The 17487-nt window shown below is 47.3% G+C and overlaps 9 protein-coding genes across 9 annotated transcripts; 5 read left to right on the forward strand and 4 right to left on the reverse strand.

Annotated features, from left to right (window-relative positions):
- Positions 1 to 73: 73 nt before the first annotated feature.
- Positions 74 to 1370, forward strand: I203_103239 (uncharacterized protein; the record flags this gene model as incomplete). The annotated part of the gene is made up of 4 exons (XM_019149219.1): positions 74 to 181; positions 269 to 808; positions 909 to 1076; positions 1164 to 1370. The coding sequence occupies 4 exons, from the start codon at positions 74 to 76 to the stop codon at positions 1368 to 1370; spliced, it is 1023 nt and encodes a 340-aa protein (XP_019001244.1).
- A 304-nt stretch (positions 1371 to 1674) lies between these two features.
- On the forward strand, positions 1675 to 2528 carry I203_103240 (uncharacterized protein; the record flags this gene model as incomplete). The annotated part of the gene is made up of 2 exons (XM_019149220.1): positions 1675 to 2021; positions 2120 to 2528. 2 exons carry the CDS (start codon positions 1675 to 1677, stop codon positions 2526 to 2528), a joined length of 756 nt encoding a protein of 251 aa, XP_019001245.1.
- Positions 2529 to 3035: 507 nt separating this feature from the next.
- I203_103241 (uncharacterized protein) lies at positions 3036 to 5344 on the reverse strand (the record flags this gene model as incomplete). Its single annotated transcript, XM_019149221.1, has 11 exons — positions 3036 to 3252; positions 3351 to 3439; positions 3510 to 3913; positions 3996 to 4190; positions 4253 to 4460; positions 4516 to 4538; positions 4615 to 4743; positions 4803 to 4907; positions 4959 to 5141; positions 5204 to 5243; positions 5303 to 5344. 11 exons carry the CDS (start codon positions 5342 to 5344, stop codon positions 3036 to 3038), a joined length of 1635 nt encoding a protein of 544 aa, XP_019001246.1.
- A 1669-nt stretch (positions 5345 to 7013) lies between these two features.
- On the forward strand, positions 7014 to 8866 carry I203_103242 (uncharacterized protein; the record flags this gene model as incomplete). Its single annotated transcript, XM_065517263.1, has 8 exons — positions 7014 to 7175; positions 7244 to 7322; positions 7384 to 7744; positions 7797 to 7968; positions 8046 to 8144; positions 8202 to 8433; positions 8485 to 8574; positions 8679 to 8866. 8 exons carry the CDS (start codon positions 7014 to 7016, stop codon positions 8864 to 8866), a joined length of 1383 nt encoding a protein of 460 aa, XP_065374081.1.
- A 706-nt stretch (positions 8867 to 9572) lies between these two features.
- I203_103243 (uncharacterized protein) lies at positions 9573 to 11091 on the forward strand (the record flags this gene model as incomplete). The annotated part of the gene is made up of 9 exons (XM_019149223.1): positions 9573 to 9798; positions 9857 to 9937; positions 10002 to 10052; positions 10100 to 10245; positions 10302 to 10403; positions 10460 to 10490; positions 10545 to 10679; positions 10729 to 10788; positions 10844 to 11091. 9 exons carry the CDS (start codon positions 9573 to 9575, stop codon positions 11089 to 11091), a joined length of 1080 nt encoding a protein of 359 aa, XP_019001248.1.
- A 107-nt stretch (positions 11092 to 11198) lies between these two features.
- I203_103244 (uncharacterized protein) lies at positions 11199 to 13047 on the reverse strand (the record flags this gene model as incomplete). The annotated part of the gene is made up of 8 exons (XM_019149224.1): positions 11199 to 11569; positions 11634 to 11733; positions 11797 to 11990; positions 12048 to 12151; positions 12214 to 12376; positions 12433 to 12705; positions 12757 to 12856; positions 12919 to 13047. 8 exons carry the CDS (start codon positions 13045 to 13047, stop codon positions 11199 to 11201), a joined length of 1434 nt encoding a protein of 477 aa, XP_019001249.1.
- Positions 13048 to 13776: 729 nt separating this feature from the next.
- On the reverse strand, positions 13777 to 15329 carry I203_103245 (uncharacterized protein; the record flags this gene model as incomplete). Its single annotated transcript, XM_065517264.1, has 10 exons — positions 13777 to 13844; positions 13911 to 13984; positions 14043 to 14078; positions 14136 to 14204; positions 14261 to 14536; positions 14591 to 14820; positions 14881 to 14954; positions 15020 to 15050; positions 15154 to 15159; positions 15213 to 15329. The coding sequence occupies 10 exons, from the start codon at positions 15327 to 15329 to the stop codon at positions 13777 to 13779; spliced, it is 981 nt and encodes a 326-aa protein (XP_065374082.1).
- Positions 15330 to 15356: 27 nt separating this feature from the next.
- On the reverse strand, positions 15357 to 15768 carry I203_103246 (uncharacterized protein; the record flags this gene model as incomplete). The annotated part of the gene is made up of 4 exons (XM_065517265.1): positions 15357 to 15378; positions 15441 to 15579; positions 15634 to 15646; positions 15709 to 15768. The coding sequence occupies 4 exons, from the start codon at positions 15766 to 15768 to the stop codon at positions 15357 to 15359; spliced, it is 234 nt and encodes a 77-aa protein (XP_065374083.1).
- A 499-nt stretch (positions 15769 to 16267) lies between these two features.
- Positions 16268 to 17389, forward strand: I203_103247 (uncharacterized protein; the record flags this gene model as incomplete). The annotated part of the gene is made up of 5 exons (XM_019149226.1): positions 16268 to 16530; positions 16586 to 16870; positions 16929 to 16991; positions 17049 to 17171; positions 17230 to 17389. The coding sequence occupies 5 exons, from the start codon at positions 16268 to 16270 to the stop codon at positions 17387 to 17389; spliced, it is 894 nt and encodes a 297-aa protein (XP_019001251.1).
- Between the last annotated feature and the right edge of the window lie 98 nt (positions 17390 to 17487).

Below are 17487 nucleotides of genomic sequence, written 5' to 3' on the forward strand. Positions count from 1 at the left end.
CCCAGTTTCAATTTGGGCTGCTCGTCATCTCTTAATCCTTGATAAGTAACACATGCGCATCTAACAAGGCAAGATGACACTCATTCAGAATTCACCTCCAAGAGGTGTTTTCTTCGGTACAAGGCGACCTTTAGTATTTTACATATGTGGAGGAGGTGAAGGTATACGATATGTGATCGAGGTGAGTCCATTCTCTGGTCCATCTCTTCTACCACCCCTGACGATCTCTGACCTCTGGCTGAGGTCGGACACTCGATGAGTCTTATAGTCAAACGGAGGAGTAATCACCGATTCAATGCCAGCAGCACAAATCGTTATATTCAACCGAGACATCACCCCTGAGATCTTGTGGCCGATTTCAGTGGAGGAAAGGAAAGTGTTTGAAGTTGTTCAACGATTAGGGGGAGTCCAACCTGTCTTATCTTCCCTGTGGATCTATCGATCTTGTAGAAAAAACAAGTTGCTGGAAAGATCGGAATATACCATTCAAATTGGTGTTTATCAGATTATTCCACCGTCAACAATTGCAGTCAGCACGACCCCAATTCCGACTGTATCCGCAGGATCTCGGCCCACCACATCCGCTACTACGGCGCTCAGCATTCCATCAACACCTGGTCAGCATCAACCACTGGTCCTGTCTCCACCACCCGAAGCATCTCACACTCTACCTGCACCTCCAGTTCAAACGGAACTCGGGGTTGTTCCAATTGTATATCCTCCTGCTCTGCCACAACCGATCACGAGAGAAAGACAGACCAACAACAGCATATCATCGACACTGATCGGCGCCCGCTCATCCCAGCAGGTAAGTTCCAATGGATGCAGAATATATTGGAAGCTCGTCTCACTAACCTCTCGAGTGGAATCTGCAGGGCTGACAACGTGCCTTGTAATTCTCAATATAGATCGTTGCCCCTCAAACCATCCGACCACTTTCGGGAGCTGCATCCCACGAGATAAGAACAGAACAGGCGCATTCGATCTTGGCCGATGAATTGTATCGATTCGCTCACAAGAGAAAACAAGTGACGGAGAATGATTTGAAAGTATTTCTCAAGGACTTGGAATCTAAGGTTCGTACTACTGTATGCACACAAGCTTGACTACTTGTAAGTTTAATTACTATAAATTGGCTGACTCTGCCTTTCGATATTGTACAGCGAAAGGAAAGATATTGGCAAAGGTTTTATCCAAGACATCACGAGAGAATAGATACTATCTTAACGGAGAAAGGTCTAAATCCCAAAGGATGGCATAACTACCCAACTAAGGCGGTGAAGGATAAGGTATCAAAATCAGGGATGAAAGGTTGGGCTTGGGTGGTGGAACCTGTAGATCCGATCGTTGAACCACGATCCCAACCGTAATCCCGATCTCTCGGTCAGTGGAAGACAGCTTGGTATGTTGTCAAAGAATTTCGTCCCGCTGTTCGTGTATGGCATATATATGTATATATATATATATACATGATATGTGTATGCACCTTCCTTTATGTCAATACCGGTAGCATCGGACAAAGAGAATACAAGGTTTGGTGTCGTGGACGCAAGGTGATATTTCTGCGTTGCATTGACATACTGCATCTTCTGCTATCAGCACCCATAGTGTTTTTACTCCTCAATTGCTTTCTGGATATAAAATATAAGCTTGACGTTTTGGTTATCTGTCGCAATGGACTTGAACAAGGTCTTCACTCCCGAATTCGAAGAGCGTCTCAAGAGTTTGATGGAGGCAAGACAAGTACCTGGATGTTCAATCGCACGGGTCCGCCGTAATAGCAATGCAAACACTTGGGAACAGTTGAATAGGACTTATTATGATGGTACTAGTATTCAAGAACATTGGAAATCACTCTGCAGGTATAGAGCTTTGACACTTTGGATCGCAGATGTTCAGCTGGGATTGAGCGTGATGACAAATGGAGCGGCAGGGGAAGACGTGGTGAATTTGATCAAGATGATGGTTCTTGAGGAGTATACCGAGGGAAAGAAAGTGGGATTAGACGATTGGGTAAGAAGGTTCGTTGTTTTCAATAGATTCTTGAGCTCGCAGCATCTAACAAAGCTTGGAGCGATTGTCCCCGCCATCGTTGGATGACTGAGTTGCTGTTTTGTAGGATCGAGCTCGAAAGAGCAGCGAAAACCGCTCGGATCTGCTCTGACTACCCTGCTATATCTTCCACCTATCCAGAAAGATCTATCTCCGGGACATTTGTATGCCCCGGCTTCCCGGTCTTGAAGCTCGACGAGACCAACTTCAAGGAAGTCCGACCGAGTTGCGTGACTTGGCCATTCCGACCTCAACTGTATGGCAAACTCAGACCTATCGTATGCCACATGGGGAATGGTAGGTATGAAGGGTGCTTCGAGCTCGCCAAGGCAGTCGATGGAAGAAACAGTTTTGGGTTGCCTTTCCACCTACAAGTGGAAGAAGGAGAAAATGACCCGTTGAAAGTATTTGGACTGCCGGGTGCGGGCTGTGGAGTGGACGGAGAAGAATGTCCTGCTATTTTTGTACGAGTTTAGATTGATTCTATTTACCGACCTGCAGTGTGTTATACAACATTATTAGTACTGTAGTACAGTGCGTCGAATCATTACAGTTCAGAATCTATGGGAGGGATATCATCAACGTATATGCATAAATGATATGGAGTGCCGAAGCTGCTTGGACCTGCGTTTTATGTGTTTGTCAACACTTGTGACTCAAAATATCAGCTACGTGGCTGGCATCTGGTCCACCGAATGAAAGTACAACATCAATTTGATGTTGACGTAGCTTATATAACGTCGCTTCCGTCATGTACACATACTCAAGCAAGCGCAGTGCCTTCACACATATCAGATTGACTTATTTATACATGTAAATAAAGATGTAGTCCAGAACCACAGACGAAAAAAGACAGTCAGATCAGAAAACCCTATCTATACCACTTTCAGAGCGATATTGCAAAGTATGTGGGTATTGACACCTGGTTTCTCAAAGATCAAGAGAATCGATGCACCTGAACAGGCCTACTCCGAAGAGAGGGCCTAGACTGCCGCATGTTCGAAAAAATCATCCTTTGATTTACCTTCATGAGGAGTGCCACTTTGAGTAGGAAGATTGAAGTCCAGGGGAGGAATACCATCAGGAGGGTATACTTTCTTCTGTCGCCATTGTGAGTGTTTACTCGGACCACTGAATAGGGCGTCCATAGCCTCGATAGGGATACCTTTGGTGTCGGGGATCCAAATGAAAGTGAAGAGACTGAGGTAGGTCGCAATGAATGGGCATCAGTAAACCTGGGCGAATCGACCAATCGTCGAGATGAGCTGCACCGATGGAGTATTGAAGCTGTTACTCACACAGTAGCGGCGCAAACACCAGCAAAGAAGATGAACACTCCCCAATTCATTCTCAGAAGCATCTTCGGGAAGGCTTGGGTTGCAGCGAACTGGGAGACCGAAAGACGACTTAGCTGATGATGGTTCATTACGTTTCAGCGTATCTATTAGCAAACTCACCGACGACAACCACTGACAGCAACCCGCCCAAGCACCGGCCAACGATCTCAGTCGAACAGGGAAGATCTCGGCAGATACCACCCAAGGTAGACCATTACCCCCGAAAGACCACACCAGGCCGAATATCATGATGAATGCTGTAGCCGCATTACCGCCCTTTTTCGTTGATTCAGATAAGATGGTTGATGTACCAGGATGGCCGACCTTGATGTACGTTCCAAGATAGATCAGACACAAACCACATAGTCCAGCAGAAAGCATCCATGGCTTTCGTCTTCCGAACCTGTCGATACCCCAAATGAAGAAAACGATAGAGCCACCGGCTTTGAATAGACCGTAGATACCAGTCCAGAGGGTGACGTCGGTGAGTCCGATAGCTTTGAATATACTAGGAGAATAGTAATCTGGTAGATGGAACAACTTAGCTTCGCTCCGTATACGAAACAAGACATTGGCAAGGAGAAGGGAGAAAATGTGGTGACTCACTGATAGTGATAGCACCTGAGAAGTTCTGCAAGAACATCATACCCATGACCAACACGAATCGATGTCGAATGGACGAGACTTTCATTTCCCTTAGACAACCCATAAAATAACCTTTGATACCCTTTCCTTCGCCTCCGGCCACTTTGTTCTCCTCTTCTATCCGAGCATGAATCATAGCAAGCTCCTCTTGGATGTCTGAAAAGGTATGTTATCATTAAACCTGCCACTAAATCCGAGATTAGTGGACAGATACTCACATTGGTGATCTCCGGGTAACATCCTTAACCATTCTAAATTCCTGATTGCTTCTTCTTCCCTCCCTCGCTTGATGAGCAGCATGGGTGACTCCTTGAAGAATACACAGCCGATAGCGAATAATCCACCTGGGATAAGCTGCACTGCAAGTGGGATTCTATAGGATTTGCTAGACTGTAGATCGATAGTATGGGTAACTCCATAGTTGATCTATGAAAGTTATCAGCTATGTCCGTCGACCAACAGGAGCAGTCAAGATACTCACCCAGAATCCAACCAGATTACCAACTAACAATAAACGCAAGAGAAAGCTCAATCAACATCTTTAGTGTTTTCGAGGCAATTGATGGAATGCATTACTCACTCTGATATGCAATTTCGAAAAGACCAGTCAACACACCTCTAATTGGTGGTGGCGACAACTCGGCAAGGAAAGACGGAACCACTGCGGTGATGATACCTACTCCCAAACCAGTGAGCACTCGACCAGCATCTAGAATCCATTTACATCAGCTGATTATTGAATCGAATGTTCATCATCAAGAGTCTTACATATCATAGATAATTGATGAGATGCAGCTGTCATGACGATTGCACCGATGTTGAAGATCGCAGCTGATACTTGTAAGGCTGGACGACGTCCCCAAGCTTCCATCACTACAGCATATGTCAGCCTTGCTTCCCCCTCCAGGTTTCAATGGCACTCACTAGGCCAAGCGAAGACAGCGCCGAAGAAGCATGCCGCAGTGAAAGAACTAGTAAGATTGGCCGAATTGTCAGTCTTCTCTGACGCCGTCATCTTATCGATCCCAAACGCAGCCGTAAAACCGGGTCGAGTGATAGTTGTTCCGATGAAGGCCGCATCGTATCCAAATGTGAGAGCTCCAAAAGCTAGCAGAGAAGAGCATTTAAGCTCAAATCGAGTAGATGGGATTCGAGAGCGCTATACATACCAATGCAGCAACCCATAAGGTATACCCGCCAATTGTAAACCTGAAGACGCAATCAGCTTCTGATTCTTGTGTCGAAAGAACATGTCGACATTTACGTACAGCGGATGGTGTTGGTCGATCTTCAATAACTTTAAACCCCATTTTGCAGTCTTTCAGGATATTTCTCTGATTCGATTCGTAATATTGAGTAATGTCTTGTTGCTATGACGAAACTGTCAAAAAAGCAGTCCAAGGTCTTTTCCGAAGGTGACTATTTATGTCTATCGATATCTCCGGAGACAGACGTATGAAATGTTGAGCATTAAGACTAGATTTGTTGGTGACCGGATGATAATCGGTATTTGCCGATTCTTGGCGCATGACTGCTAAACACGCCTGAATGCATGATCAACGTCAAGCAATACCCAATGAGAGCGGAGAGGTCGGTGGGGTGAGTGGAGTATCCACTTGAAGAAGGGATCTGTGTCAAAGGGAAGCTAGGGAAGGGTAAGAAGCCGGAAGACTCGGACGTAAAACGCTAAAGAACAATAAGGAAAAAGCGGAGTTGATCAGCTGACGACGGCGTGCCCAATTTATGCCTCTTCTTTCCTGCGAGGCACACTGGTCCAGTCAACCCACTTTCAGTGCATCCCCTTTCTTGCGCGCCCTCTTGTTTGGAGGTAATCCTGCTGAAGTAAGTGTGTGCATAAAAATCGGTACATCCCGGTTTTCAGCCGTTTCTGGGTCTGAGAATAGAATTTCGTGCAATACTATCCTGGTTGGTCCTTGTGAATGTATGTAGAGATTCTTCTAACCCAGTGCAATGGTTTCGGTCGGACATCTACCGATGGGTCTATTGCATTGTCACTTTGAATTTGCTATTCGAGTTTTTTAGATCGGAAAATCCGATCTCGTATCCGACAGCGATACCATTGGGGCCAACAGCTGGGGGACTTGATCGGAATCACTGCTCTTTATATGATGTTCTCATGGACTCGCACGCGTGGTATGGATGCTAGTGCTCATAATCTGGGCAATCATATCAACATGGGGCGGCCGGGGAGATGGACGATGAGCACAATGACATCTATGATATTCGTCGCACTTCATGTGGGTTTTATTTGCGATTCTGCGTGCTGGTCATGCTACATGCAATTGATATAAGCACTTGAGGTATTGTTGGAGTGAATATGTTGTGTTGACCGACCACACACGTGAATGGTAGACAGTTTGGCCATTTTCGCATGAAGTCTATGATGAACTTTCACGAACTCCTCTGGTGTATCGGAAAGAAAGTTTGAAGGTGGTTTATCAAGTACAAATGTCTTCCTTGGTGAGCTCGACGTTGCCCTGGAAGACTTTGGTTGTCGTTCGAAAAGTTGATCTGAACAGGATGCGTAGCGCTCGCTTCGACGTCAGTAAGGTCTTACTGTCATTGGATTTACTCACCGATACAATCTGGGATGCCTGTTCGAAAAATGTTCAGCCAACGCGCCTAACAGTCACCATTTCACACAGTCATGAACAGCACCAATGTTGGTCGTCGTGAGATCAAAGGAGGACCTCTTAGCTCCTACGGACTGTTCAGTATCGCTCAACTTCGACCAAATGCGTCACATGGATGTGCGATCTCACGTGAACCTCGCGAAACGCTAGGGGAATAAGCGACGGGTAGTCAGAATGGTCATTGCACACCGGAAATGACCGATAACAGATTAAACACCTTGTAAACAGCTTGCAGTCGCTAGTATATGAACACATCTCATGTCATGGTCCTCATGTCAATTGTTTCATCTCGTTGCTACCATACACAATATTGACTTAACAGATAATGGTACTCCCCATAGACAACCCTACCAAATCCTTCTGGATTGAAGGCTCAGAATCTCCATTGAGAAACCAGCGTTCGACCGCAGATCTACCAAAGCAGACCGATGTCTTGATCATTGGTAGTGGTTATACCGGTGCATCTTTTGCTTATTGGCTGCAGAAAGTACGTAGACGCATACCACTTCCGTCAGACATAATCATGGGGTGTCTCATGGCGTATGTGGAATGTAGTTCGCTTGCAATGGTGCTTCGCCTGATATGGTAATGCTGGAAGCGAGGGACGTGTGCGGCGGTGCTACAGGTCGAAATGGTAAGTCTGTCCTCGTTCAAAACCGAGCATCGATATCTCAAGCTGTCTTTCCACATATCAGGTGGTCAGCTACGTCCTCATTTCTACTCTCGATACCGCAACTGGTCCACTCGATTCGGGGCGGACGGAGCGCTCAAAGTCATCCAACACGAAGCAGCCCATTTGAAGGCCTTCGACAAGTTATTGAAAAGTGAAGGGATTGCCAAGAAGGTCTGCTTCAAGCTAGGCGAGACCTTCGATGCTGCGATGTCTGAAGAAGCGTGGGTTAGACTGAAGGGTGAATATGAGTTGATGAAGGAGGATCACGGAGAGAATGGTCCAATAATAGGCGAATGTCGGTTGATAGAGGATCCAAAGGAGGCCGAAGAGTTCACCCAAATGAAAGGCTGTATTGGTGCAGTAGTACATCCAAGTGGTCAAGTGTGAGAGTGTCTTTCACACGCTCCCAATAGCTTCTGCTGATGGATTACGTAGATGGCCGTACAAGTTCGTGCACGCTTTACTGGAGATACTACTTACTACCGCAAAATTCAATCTTCAATCGCACACCCCTGCTCTGGAAGTGTCGGCCAGAGATGCGGATGGTTATATAACCGTGTCGACTCCCCGAGGAGATATCAAGGCGAAGACAGTAGTGCACGCAACGGTGAGTGAAGAGGACGCTCAATCCAGCTGATGAACCTGTAGAATCGATGGGCCGGTCATCTTTTAGACGAATTCCAGAAGCTCATTCATGGGGGCAGGGGTACAATAGCAGCTATCAAAGCGCCGGAAGGCTTCATCAAGAACACTGGGGCTCAGCACTGGGACGCGGTCATAAATGTGAGTCTGGATTTGACCGAAACTGGGGAAAGGAAGGCTGATTTATTTGCTTCGCAGAATTACCATCTACAATTACCTCCCCCATACAACACCATCATCATCGGTGGAGCTAAGCCATTGACAGTCCATGATCCGTGGCAATACATCAACAATGATAAAGAGGATGAGCAATTCAGAGGCGTTCTAGAATTCTATGCTGGCTGGCCAAAGAGAGATATTGTCGGATGGCAGGGCAATAATCCCGCGGACCTAGAGAAGAAAGTTGAGGATGGTGGTGTATGGTCAGGTGGTGAGTCGACATGATCCCCGATCTAGGACTTTTACTCACTTAGCGCTCCAGTATACTCTTCGAGTATCGACTCATTTCCATTCGTTGGTCCTGTACCACGACGTGACGGTCATTTCGTAGCAGCGGGCTTCGCAGGCCACGGTAAGCTAACATCTTGACTAGACAAAGCTGATGTTCAGGTATGCCTCGGATTCTCGGATCGACCGCCCACCTGGCGCCTCTTGTCTTGAGAGAACTTGGAATAGATTACGACACTCCTGAAGCTGCTGCAATCTTCCCTCCTCTGCCTGACCCTTTTTACGCAACCGAGCAGAGGATCGACTTACTTCAATCGGTGGATGCCATAAAAAAGTTCCAAGACGACGTGAATGATCATCTCGCCAGCTCCAAAAAGCCTTTCGCAGCTCCTTACCCACAGATTGTTACCGATTAGATGATCTCTCCTGATTGTAGCCCAAAATACATGCGGTCTACTTGAAAATATGATAATGCATATGTCACATGTCCAAATGGGTCAAAACCCTTCAATCCGTGACCTGCTGTCATGATACCTGCGATTTGCTCGAGCTATCACATATCGATGAACACCTTGAAGACTCTACGTTGTATACATTTGCAGTTTGTAATTTACTTGTCACTACAGAAGAACAAAATCATCTTCCGACTCCGTCATGAGCTAGGAACAGCATGTTTCGAATACTGCTCGTTGTTCGCATTTTTCCAGAATCAGAATTCCCATCTCAGCATATTGTAAATCTGATCTATTTCTATCGCTAACGATATCAGTTCGAGACGTTTTGTGAGCCAATATATCATCGAGTCAATCGCAGCTCGGCAGGGGAACACATGCTATGTTCAGTGGTGTCTAGCGACGGTTGCTTTTCGATGTCGGCTGTACCAGTACACACATGGGAAGCTAGAGATAACGCATGACCAATTACTATAAATAAATGCATGCTAAATTTAATACAGCGTCACGCTAAACTCGTTTGCGTTAGAAAGCTTTACATACCTTATCGGTCAAATCCCGGGTAATCAACAAGTCCGAAGTAAAAGTGACTTCGACAGTGACTAACTTGATTAAAGCAGTAGATTTCTACCTGCGTTCCCTCCACCCGCCTTTTACATCAGTGATCACCATGTCGGAAACGTATGAGAACGCTGTGATCACCGTGGAGCTCAGCGATAGCAAGCTGGAGGAGGTCAAGAAGGCCTATCAGAATGTGTACTACCATCCTGATGGACAAGTACCTGAGCATCACCTCAAAGTAGCCGATATATGGTACGCGAACTGGTCGGGATTTCCTCCATGCGTTGCGGCTCTGGGTCAGATCCCTAGAGTAAAAATCCTGCAGCTGTCATCCGGTGAGTTCAGCCATCGTAGAAGTGATACCATGGTTAAGCACAAATTGTTCTGTTATAGCTGGCGCAAACGATGCTTTACAATCTGCTATCATGTCCAGCGATGAAGCTAGGAAGCAGATCAAAGTGTGTTCTTCCTCAGGTGCGTCCCATTTTACTTACATGTACAGGCAAAGCTGAAACTCGCCTTCATCGGTGATCTCTAGGCATGCACGTTTTATCCATTCCCCAATACATTGTGGGGAACGTGATTAATTGTGGGTCTTTTGTGGTCACCTTGAGAACGTGACTGAAGCTTGCACAGTGTATATGAAGCTGCATATACAACTTCACATCGCTAGGAGCAGAAGTACCTGGCCAGCTAGGGACCAGGTGGTCGAACAATGCGGTGCAAGTGGTGAAGCTTTCCCTGGGAATAGATCTTTGTCGGGCAAAACCGTGGGTCTATTGGTGAGTGCTGCGTCCTGGCTCTCGAATGTTCAGTGATTGATAGTCGGATCCAACAGGGGTATGGTCACATCGCTCGCGAAACCGCTAGATTATTCAAAGCGTTCAATTGTAAGATCATTGCGGCCAACTCGAAAGGAGATAGACGCGCAGAGGAAGGGGTGAGTGATCACTTGATGGATCGTCTTTCAGCAGCTTAGGCAAGCATCGTTGGTAGTATCGTATGCCTGGAACAGGGGATGCCGATGGTCAGTAATTTGATTCAAGACATTGTGCAGCTTGGCTGATAAGGGTCTCCTCAGGCTCAATCCCTGAGCAATTCTATTCCACCAACGACGAACTGTCTTTCCAAGAATTCCTTGGTCGATGTGATATCTTGGTAGCCAGTCTCCCCTCGACCCCGCAAACCACCAATATGTTGAAGCAGAAGCATTTGGGTATGTCCAGCTGGTCATTGTATATCTGCTCAAACTGATATTAATGTAGAATCCCTTCCTCATGGCTCGGTTTTCGTGAATGTTGGACGAGGAGATCTAGTCAAGTCTGGTGAGTGCCAGCATAAGCCTGCAGCATGTATAAACTGCTAATTGTAACGGTGCAGAGGACATCTTAGAAGCACTAGACACTCCAAGGGGCCTATGGGGTGCTGTGCTGGACGTGACTGATCCTGAACCTCTGACCGAAGGTCATCCTCTTTATACACACTCCAACGTTATCGTTACTCCGCATACCAGTGGAAGTGTGGAAGGATACTTCGATGTGGGCGCTGATATACTCATCGCTCAATCTGCCATGTTAAGAGAGAACAAGGAAGCTTTGAATGTGGTGGATCCAGCCAAGGGATATTAGACACATAGATAGTAGACGGAATGTTTCAGCCAACTTCGTTGCGATTACATGCACAAAATACAAATGTGATACCAATTTCCTCAGGACGAACAATCTCTCATCCCCCATCACAAGCGCCATGCCTTAGCTAAAGCTCGACCCATTCTTCGACATCCTTCTTCCATCTCTTCCGGCGGAGGTAGTGAGAAGCTGATTCTGACAAATATTCGCTTGGCTTCCTCTTCTTTTGTCCAGGTACTGATGGATGGAGCTTTGAAGAATTCTGAAGGTGCCATCAGGACTTTTTCGTCGATCATGGACTTGAACGCTTTCTTCGAAATTGCTTCGGCATCCTCAGCGGGGAAAGAGGGGTGGCATTCGATCTTTAGTCGAACCCATAAGAACATGCCTCCACTGGGTGCGGGTAGTTCGATGGTTTCATCGGGGACATGCTTCTTCAAAAGGTCGATCATCATCAAACATCGTTTGGCGTAGATATCTTGGTGATGGAATGTATTTCAGTGATGTTTTGAAGCCACCGTGAGAAAGAGTGAGGGACTTACCAGATATATAAGGGATATATTTCTTCTCAAACCCATCGTGAGAGCCCCAAGCCCTCAGTATAGCAGCTATGGCGGCAATGGAAAATCCTGACGGGCATTGCTGTTGGGTTTGTGCTTGTTAGATGGACCACAGCGAAGTGTTAATGAGGAGAACATCACTCACTGTCGCACTCTCCCTGGTGTTCATGATTTTTTCCACTAGGGTACTGTGTCCGGTGATCCACCCTAATCTACTTCCGGGAGCAACGATCTTCGAAAAACTGTCTACTCTTATCACCCTGCCATCGGTGTCCAAAGAAAGGAAACTGGGTACAATGGGGCTATCTGCTCCATTGGGTCTTATCTGGAGGAAACAGTCTTTGCGGCAGGTTAGCGACAGGGGATTTCTCCCAGATCGCAAGGGAGCGAGCTTACAAGGATCGTCCTCGCAGATCAACACATCCCATTTCCGACATACGGCGTAGATCTCTCGTTTCCGGTGAGCTGGTATGGTGACACCAGCTGGGTTGGAGCAAGTGCTGTTGGCGGATCAGCAAAAGCTTTATCGGAAAGATTAAGCTTAGGAGAAAGGGCGACTCACGGGACCAGCACAAGCATCTTTGGTCTGGGTCCTTCTCTCTCTTTGTCGTCCCAGTTTGTCAAAATCTCATCCAAAGCTTCTGGGACCAAACCTTCCGCGTCGAGAGGTACACCTAGGCACTTGATGCCCAGCGTTGCCGCAGGGCTGAGAAGACCAGGATACGCTGGAGTTCAGTCAGCAAGGTGTGCAAATTCAGATGTTGAAGACCCTGTCATTTACCAAACTCCTCAACAAGCATATAATCCCCCCTATCAAAACAGGCCCTCATGACCGCATCTACACCATCGGTGTTACCGGCAGTGCAAAGATTGACCCAATCATTGTACGGCGGTGCGTGTACGCGTTGAATGTGTTCCTTGATCCAGCCTAATAAGTGGGGAGTACCGTAGGTCGCGGAGTACTGCAATTCCCCAGAGAGATCGGGGAAAAGGTGATCACCTTTCACAGGATCGCTATATGGTGCAAGAGGTAGCATATCCTCAGGTGACCGACCTGCAGCTTGTTCAGTCATCCTCCTCATCATCGCCAACGGACTCCACTTACTCTCGTGTCCGGGTATGAATACTGATTTTCCCGCGAAGGGTATTGATAAAGTCATTCCGTTCACTGGCCAAGTCGAAGGATGAGGGATACCAACTCCGAACTGACGATTATCTATGGGGTCAGTATTCCGAATGATATCCGCTGCTCGAATTACAAGCTCACACTGATCATGCCAGGTATCTCAAAATATGGCCTCAATTCCTTTAGCTGCGACCTCTTCCTCCCAGTTGACTCCCTGCTGAAGTACTTGGTGAAGTCGATGGTGACCGGTGCGGGATCTATGGACGGCATGGTGTGGTAAGGATATGATCAGGTCTCCAGACAAGGTTCCAGATATGAAAAGGAGAATGCGTAGTGACAGCAAACGGTCGAGACGTATATCAGACCCTCTTATCGCACATACTTCTACTGAAGATATTTAAACAGATCCCGGCAGCCCCAAAGTCCCATCGATTCGTCTCGCTTATTTGCTCGAATCCCAATGGTTAATTATAGGGTTACGGCAGACTCAACCGCCGGTAAAAGCACACCGGATTTGACCGAGAGTGGGTGTGAGATTCCAGATCACATGTGAGCAGCGACGCTGCTTTCGGATTTTTATCACTTCGCTTCTCCCTGAGTCTTCCAACATCTGACTGTGGGGTTCATCTGGACCTAGGACTCGAGATTATGCTCGGGATTATAGAGAGGTACTGCGCCGTTCGAGTCATAGAACACGCATGAGTTACATGGCGGGTAGAGTACGACACCTCTGTCGTGTCCGGTGCGTCCTTGACGGTCCTCGAAAATCCGACGGAACGTACAAGTCTCACGCCTGATCGTACTCATAACCGCAGCGGGTCTCCAAGGCATGGCTCCCAAGAAGCGTCACCGCGAATCATTGCATACCATTGAGTGCTTGCATATTCCTCCGGAGGTCCCTCTCATGCAAATCACCAATGGGGTATACAATTTGTCTGTGACACATAATATATTAATTTGAAGGCCCCAGCAGTCCGCGGATGATAAATCCTGGCTTCCTTAATATACGAATCGCCAAGCAGGGTGATCTGATCCATCTGCGGTCGACTCGACAACAGCGTCGGGATCTGGGACACCGAATTGTTCGTCCTTTTTCCTGTTTCTCCTTTTCAAGTACTAAGTGCCAGTGAAACAGAGAATGGAAGAGAGGAATAAGAGCCCAGCGCAGATGGAGTTTCCCTTGTGGTATCGGGGCGCATCGTCATAGCTATTAACATAATGATCAGCTCGATTCAGCAATCGGTGAAGCGAACGGCACGACATACATGTTGCTGCCAGTGATGCTACCCAGCTGACCGGTACTGTAGAGAGCCAGAGGTCAGTCTGAACCTTCCCCCGCGGTATCCATTCTCACTCACATCAAGAATATGACCAAAGATGACGCCCTCTTGGAAGATGTATCCGCATTCGTCGCACACCACGAGAACCTGAAAGTTCTGTTGTCAGTGGGACCCTTTCATCTCACAATGATCCATATACCAACATAAGCGGTTGACCAACATATACTCCAACAACAGTAACGTAGGCTGCGAAGTATCGCACACTCCTGGGTCCGACGTAGGCGATCATCATGTACCCGACACCACCGACCAAGTTGGCAATGCCAATGAACCAACCTCGTATCGCAAGTCTGTCAGACCAGTAAGCGGTGATGACCGCAATAACATACGCGACCAGATAAGGAGGTGCCGATAATCCTTGCGCGTTGACCGAAGTGTATCCCAATTCCTTGATGATGGCCGTCAAGAACACCGAAAGCCTGCTCATAAAAGGTCAATCTGGGCTGCTTTTCTGTGAAGGCATGTCGACAAACGAGTTAAATGCACTGCCGCCTGCGTAATGGATTATAGCGATCCACCAGGTCCATGGTTCCTTCAACGCAGCTTTGAAACCGGCAACAGAGTATCCCCCATGGTGCTCTTTGGACTGACTTCGCTCCACACGCTCTCGAGCGATCTCATTCTCACGGGGACTGAGCCAAGCCCACCTGTCAGGACCAGATGGTAGAAGGAGGAAGATCAATGCAGCCGCGAGGAACGTTGGCTGAGTTGGGACAGCTTAGTGAGCACGGATCCAAAAAGCGATACCGTCACATAGACTTACGGTGGATTTAACGATGAACACAAGCTTCCATGGAGTGATCGAAGTTTTAGCTTGCACAAGACCGTAAGCTGCAGCTTTGAGACGATTGATGTGCATCAGTTACGTCCGTGGTCAATGATCTTCCATTAGTGCAACTCACCCTGCGAAGGCGTTTGCAATACAAGAGACGGCTTGGAAGATGGCCCAACGAAGACCGAATTCTTCTCGAGGGTACAACATGGTGAAATAGAAAGCGATTGCCGGCCCATCGCCTGCTTCCAGAGCAGCGATGACCACACGCTTTCAATAACTTGGTCAGTTTACTTCGAAAGCCACCTGCTGGCAACACTCACACAGGCGAGCATTCCTCCGTAGCTGCTAGTGACACCTTGCAAGGTAGATGCAAGACTCCAGAAGGTGACTATCCCCGTCAAAAAAAACTTGGGAGGTATAAACTTCAGAAGAAGCATTTCGGGCTGACAGATTGTGTAAACAACTTAGAAGATCGTCAAAAGAAAGCTGGAAATGGTACGAAATCAGCAGTTTGGTCACACTAAGTGCAACGTAAAATAATGACCCACTTGTATTGCTTCTTGGTGATACCCAAGTCGGCAGACATGCCAGCCGTGTTCGCATTTCCGATGTTTGCTTTGTCGAGGAAAGCACAGATATTCATGAAACATAACACAGGTAAGATATAGATGTCCATCTTTCGTCGAACTGTGAAAGACCTTGGTAAGTACGCGTCCGGCTGATTCCGATCTGTTAACCTACCTCTTTTCGCCTCCTCGGGAGTGTAAGATGGTCCATTATCGACATTTTAATCGCAGAAGGGGTTTTCTCGATGACGTCCAGATGGTCGATAGCAGCCTTAGGCTCCAATTCAATGGGGTTCATCTCAGTAGTCATTTTGGCTTGACTATCGATCTGGTGTTATCCTTCGTGAAGAGTCAGTAGCATATTCCTTCCTCGGTACCTCAGTTTCCATTGTCTCAATACCGATGTTCGTGTTGACCCTGAAAACCTGAAAGAAGTAGTAAAATTACAAGTGGGGGTTTGAAAAGCCCCACGGGGAGGCATGAGACGAGAACGGCATTCATGTTTGGATTTCAGCTTATGATCGGGATTCGGAATTGACAAACCGTCATGAGTTTGTGAGTTTCGCGGCATGCAGCGCATTTCGAGGTACAATCGTTCAAACCCGATGCAGTATCATGTCCCAACACCGTCCACTTGTTTGTGCTTCCATCTGAAGACTTGGACAGCCCACTTTCTTCGTGACGACGACAAATGCTGAAGACCGAGTAGGGCAGATGCAGGACGTACCTGATATAAAGGCATCGAAATGCGTGCGCCCACCTGGCTCGACTCTGCTATCGCCTTTCGTCCAATATCGTGAACAATCAATATGACAATTACCAACGGAGCATCAGACAAGGCTTACCAAGAGGGGCTTGCAGCAGCCAGCAAAGCGGCTGTTCCCAATACAGTCAAAGAACGGATCCTCCGAGGCGAGCTGGCTCATTCATTCTCTATCAAGCTGGTCAAGAGCGTCGAGATCATTCATTATGCGGCTGCAGCAGGGTATGATGCGGTTTTGATAGACTTGGAGCATTCTAGTCTTGGTTTGGAGACTACAAACCAACTGAGTTGCGCTGCTTTACAGGTTGGGTGAGTTGCAAGCCTACTACCTCGCAATTGCACGTTCATAACCGTTGTCTCATAGCGTCACGCCAATCGTCCGAGTACCCGCCAACACCTCAGACTGGATCTCTCGAGCTTTGGATGGGAGAGCAGCGGCAGTGATCGTACCTCATGTGAACTCGGTGGCAGAAGCAGAGAATGTAGTACGATACGCCAAATTTGCTCCTTTGGGCGAAAGATCAGTTACCAGTGGAATGCCCATCCTCAAATACGCTTCAGTACCTGCCAAATACGCTAATCCTGTAGCAAACGATGCTACACTGGTCATCGTCATGATCGAGACGGAGAGAGCTCTGGAGATCGCCGAGTGAGTCATCGACTGTGGCCTCAGTCTCAGTGGTGCAGAGGCTGACGTCTACTTGTAGTGACATAGCTGCTGTACCAGGAATTGACATCGTTCTAATCGGAAGTTCCGATTTGACCTCAGAGTGAGTGACACTTATACCTATAGAAGGAAAAGATCTGTTACTAACGTTGTGCATTAGTATGGGTATACCTGGAGATTATGACAATCAACGGCTTACCGATGCTTACGCAAAGGTCTCTGCCGCCTGTAAGAAGGCCTCGGTTGACGGACGGATAGTAACACTAGGGATCGGTGGTCTCAAGTGAGCAAGCAGATTACAAGGACATAGCCCTTGCTGATAGGACACCATCGTGTTATAGCCCCAGACCAGATCTTATCGAAAAGTTCGCGTCCTTACATTCAAACGCAAGATACGCTATGTCAGGTGCTGATAAGTCAATCATGCTCAATGGCATGAAAGCGGGGGCTGCGAAATGTAGGGTCATGACCGAGAAAATCGTTTCCGGTCGAAGTCAATAGCGCAATGTACAATTCCATGCAGATAGACATCATCCTTGTCATAACGGGCTGTACTAGCAGACTTGCATACCCTGATGAGTCATCTCATAGGTGCAAAC

Source organism: Kwoniella mangroviensis, assembly GCF_000507465.2.
Source record: "Kwoniella mangroviensis CBS 8507 chromosome 1 map unlocalized Ctg01, whole genome shotgun sequence".
NCBI lineage: Eukaryota > Fungi > Basidiomycota > Tremellomycetes > Tremellales > Cryptococcaceae > Kwoniella > Kwoniella mangrovensis.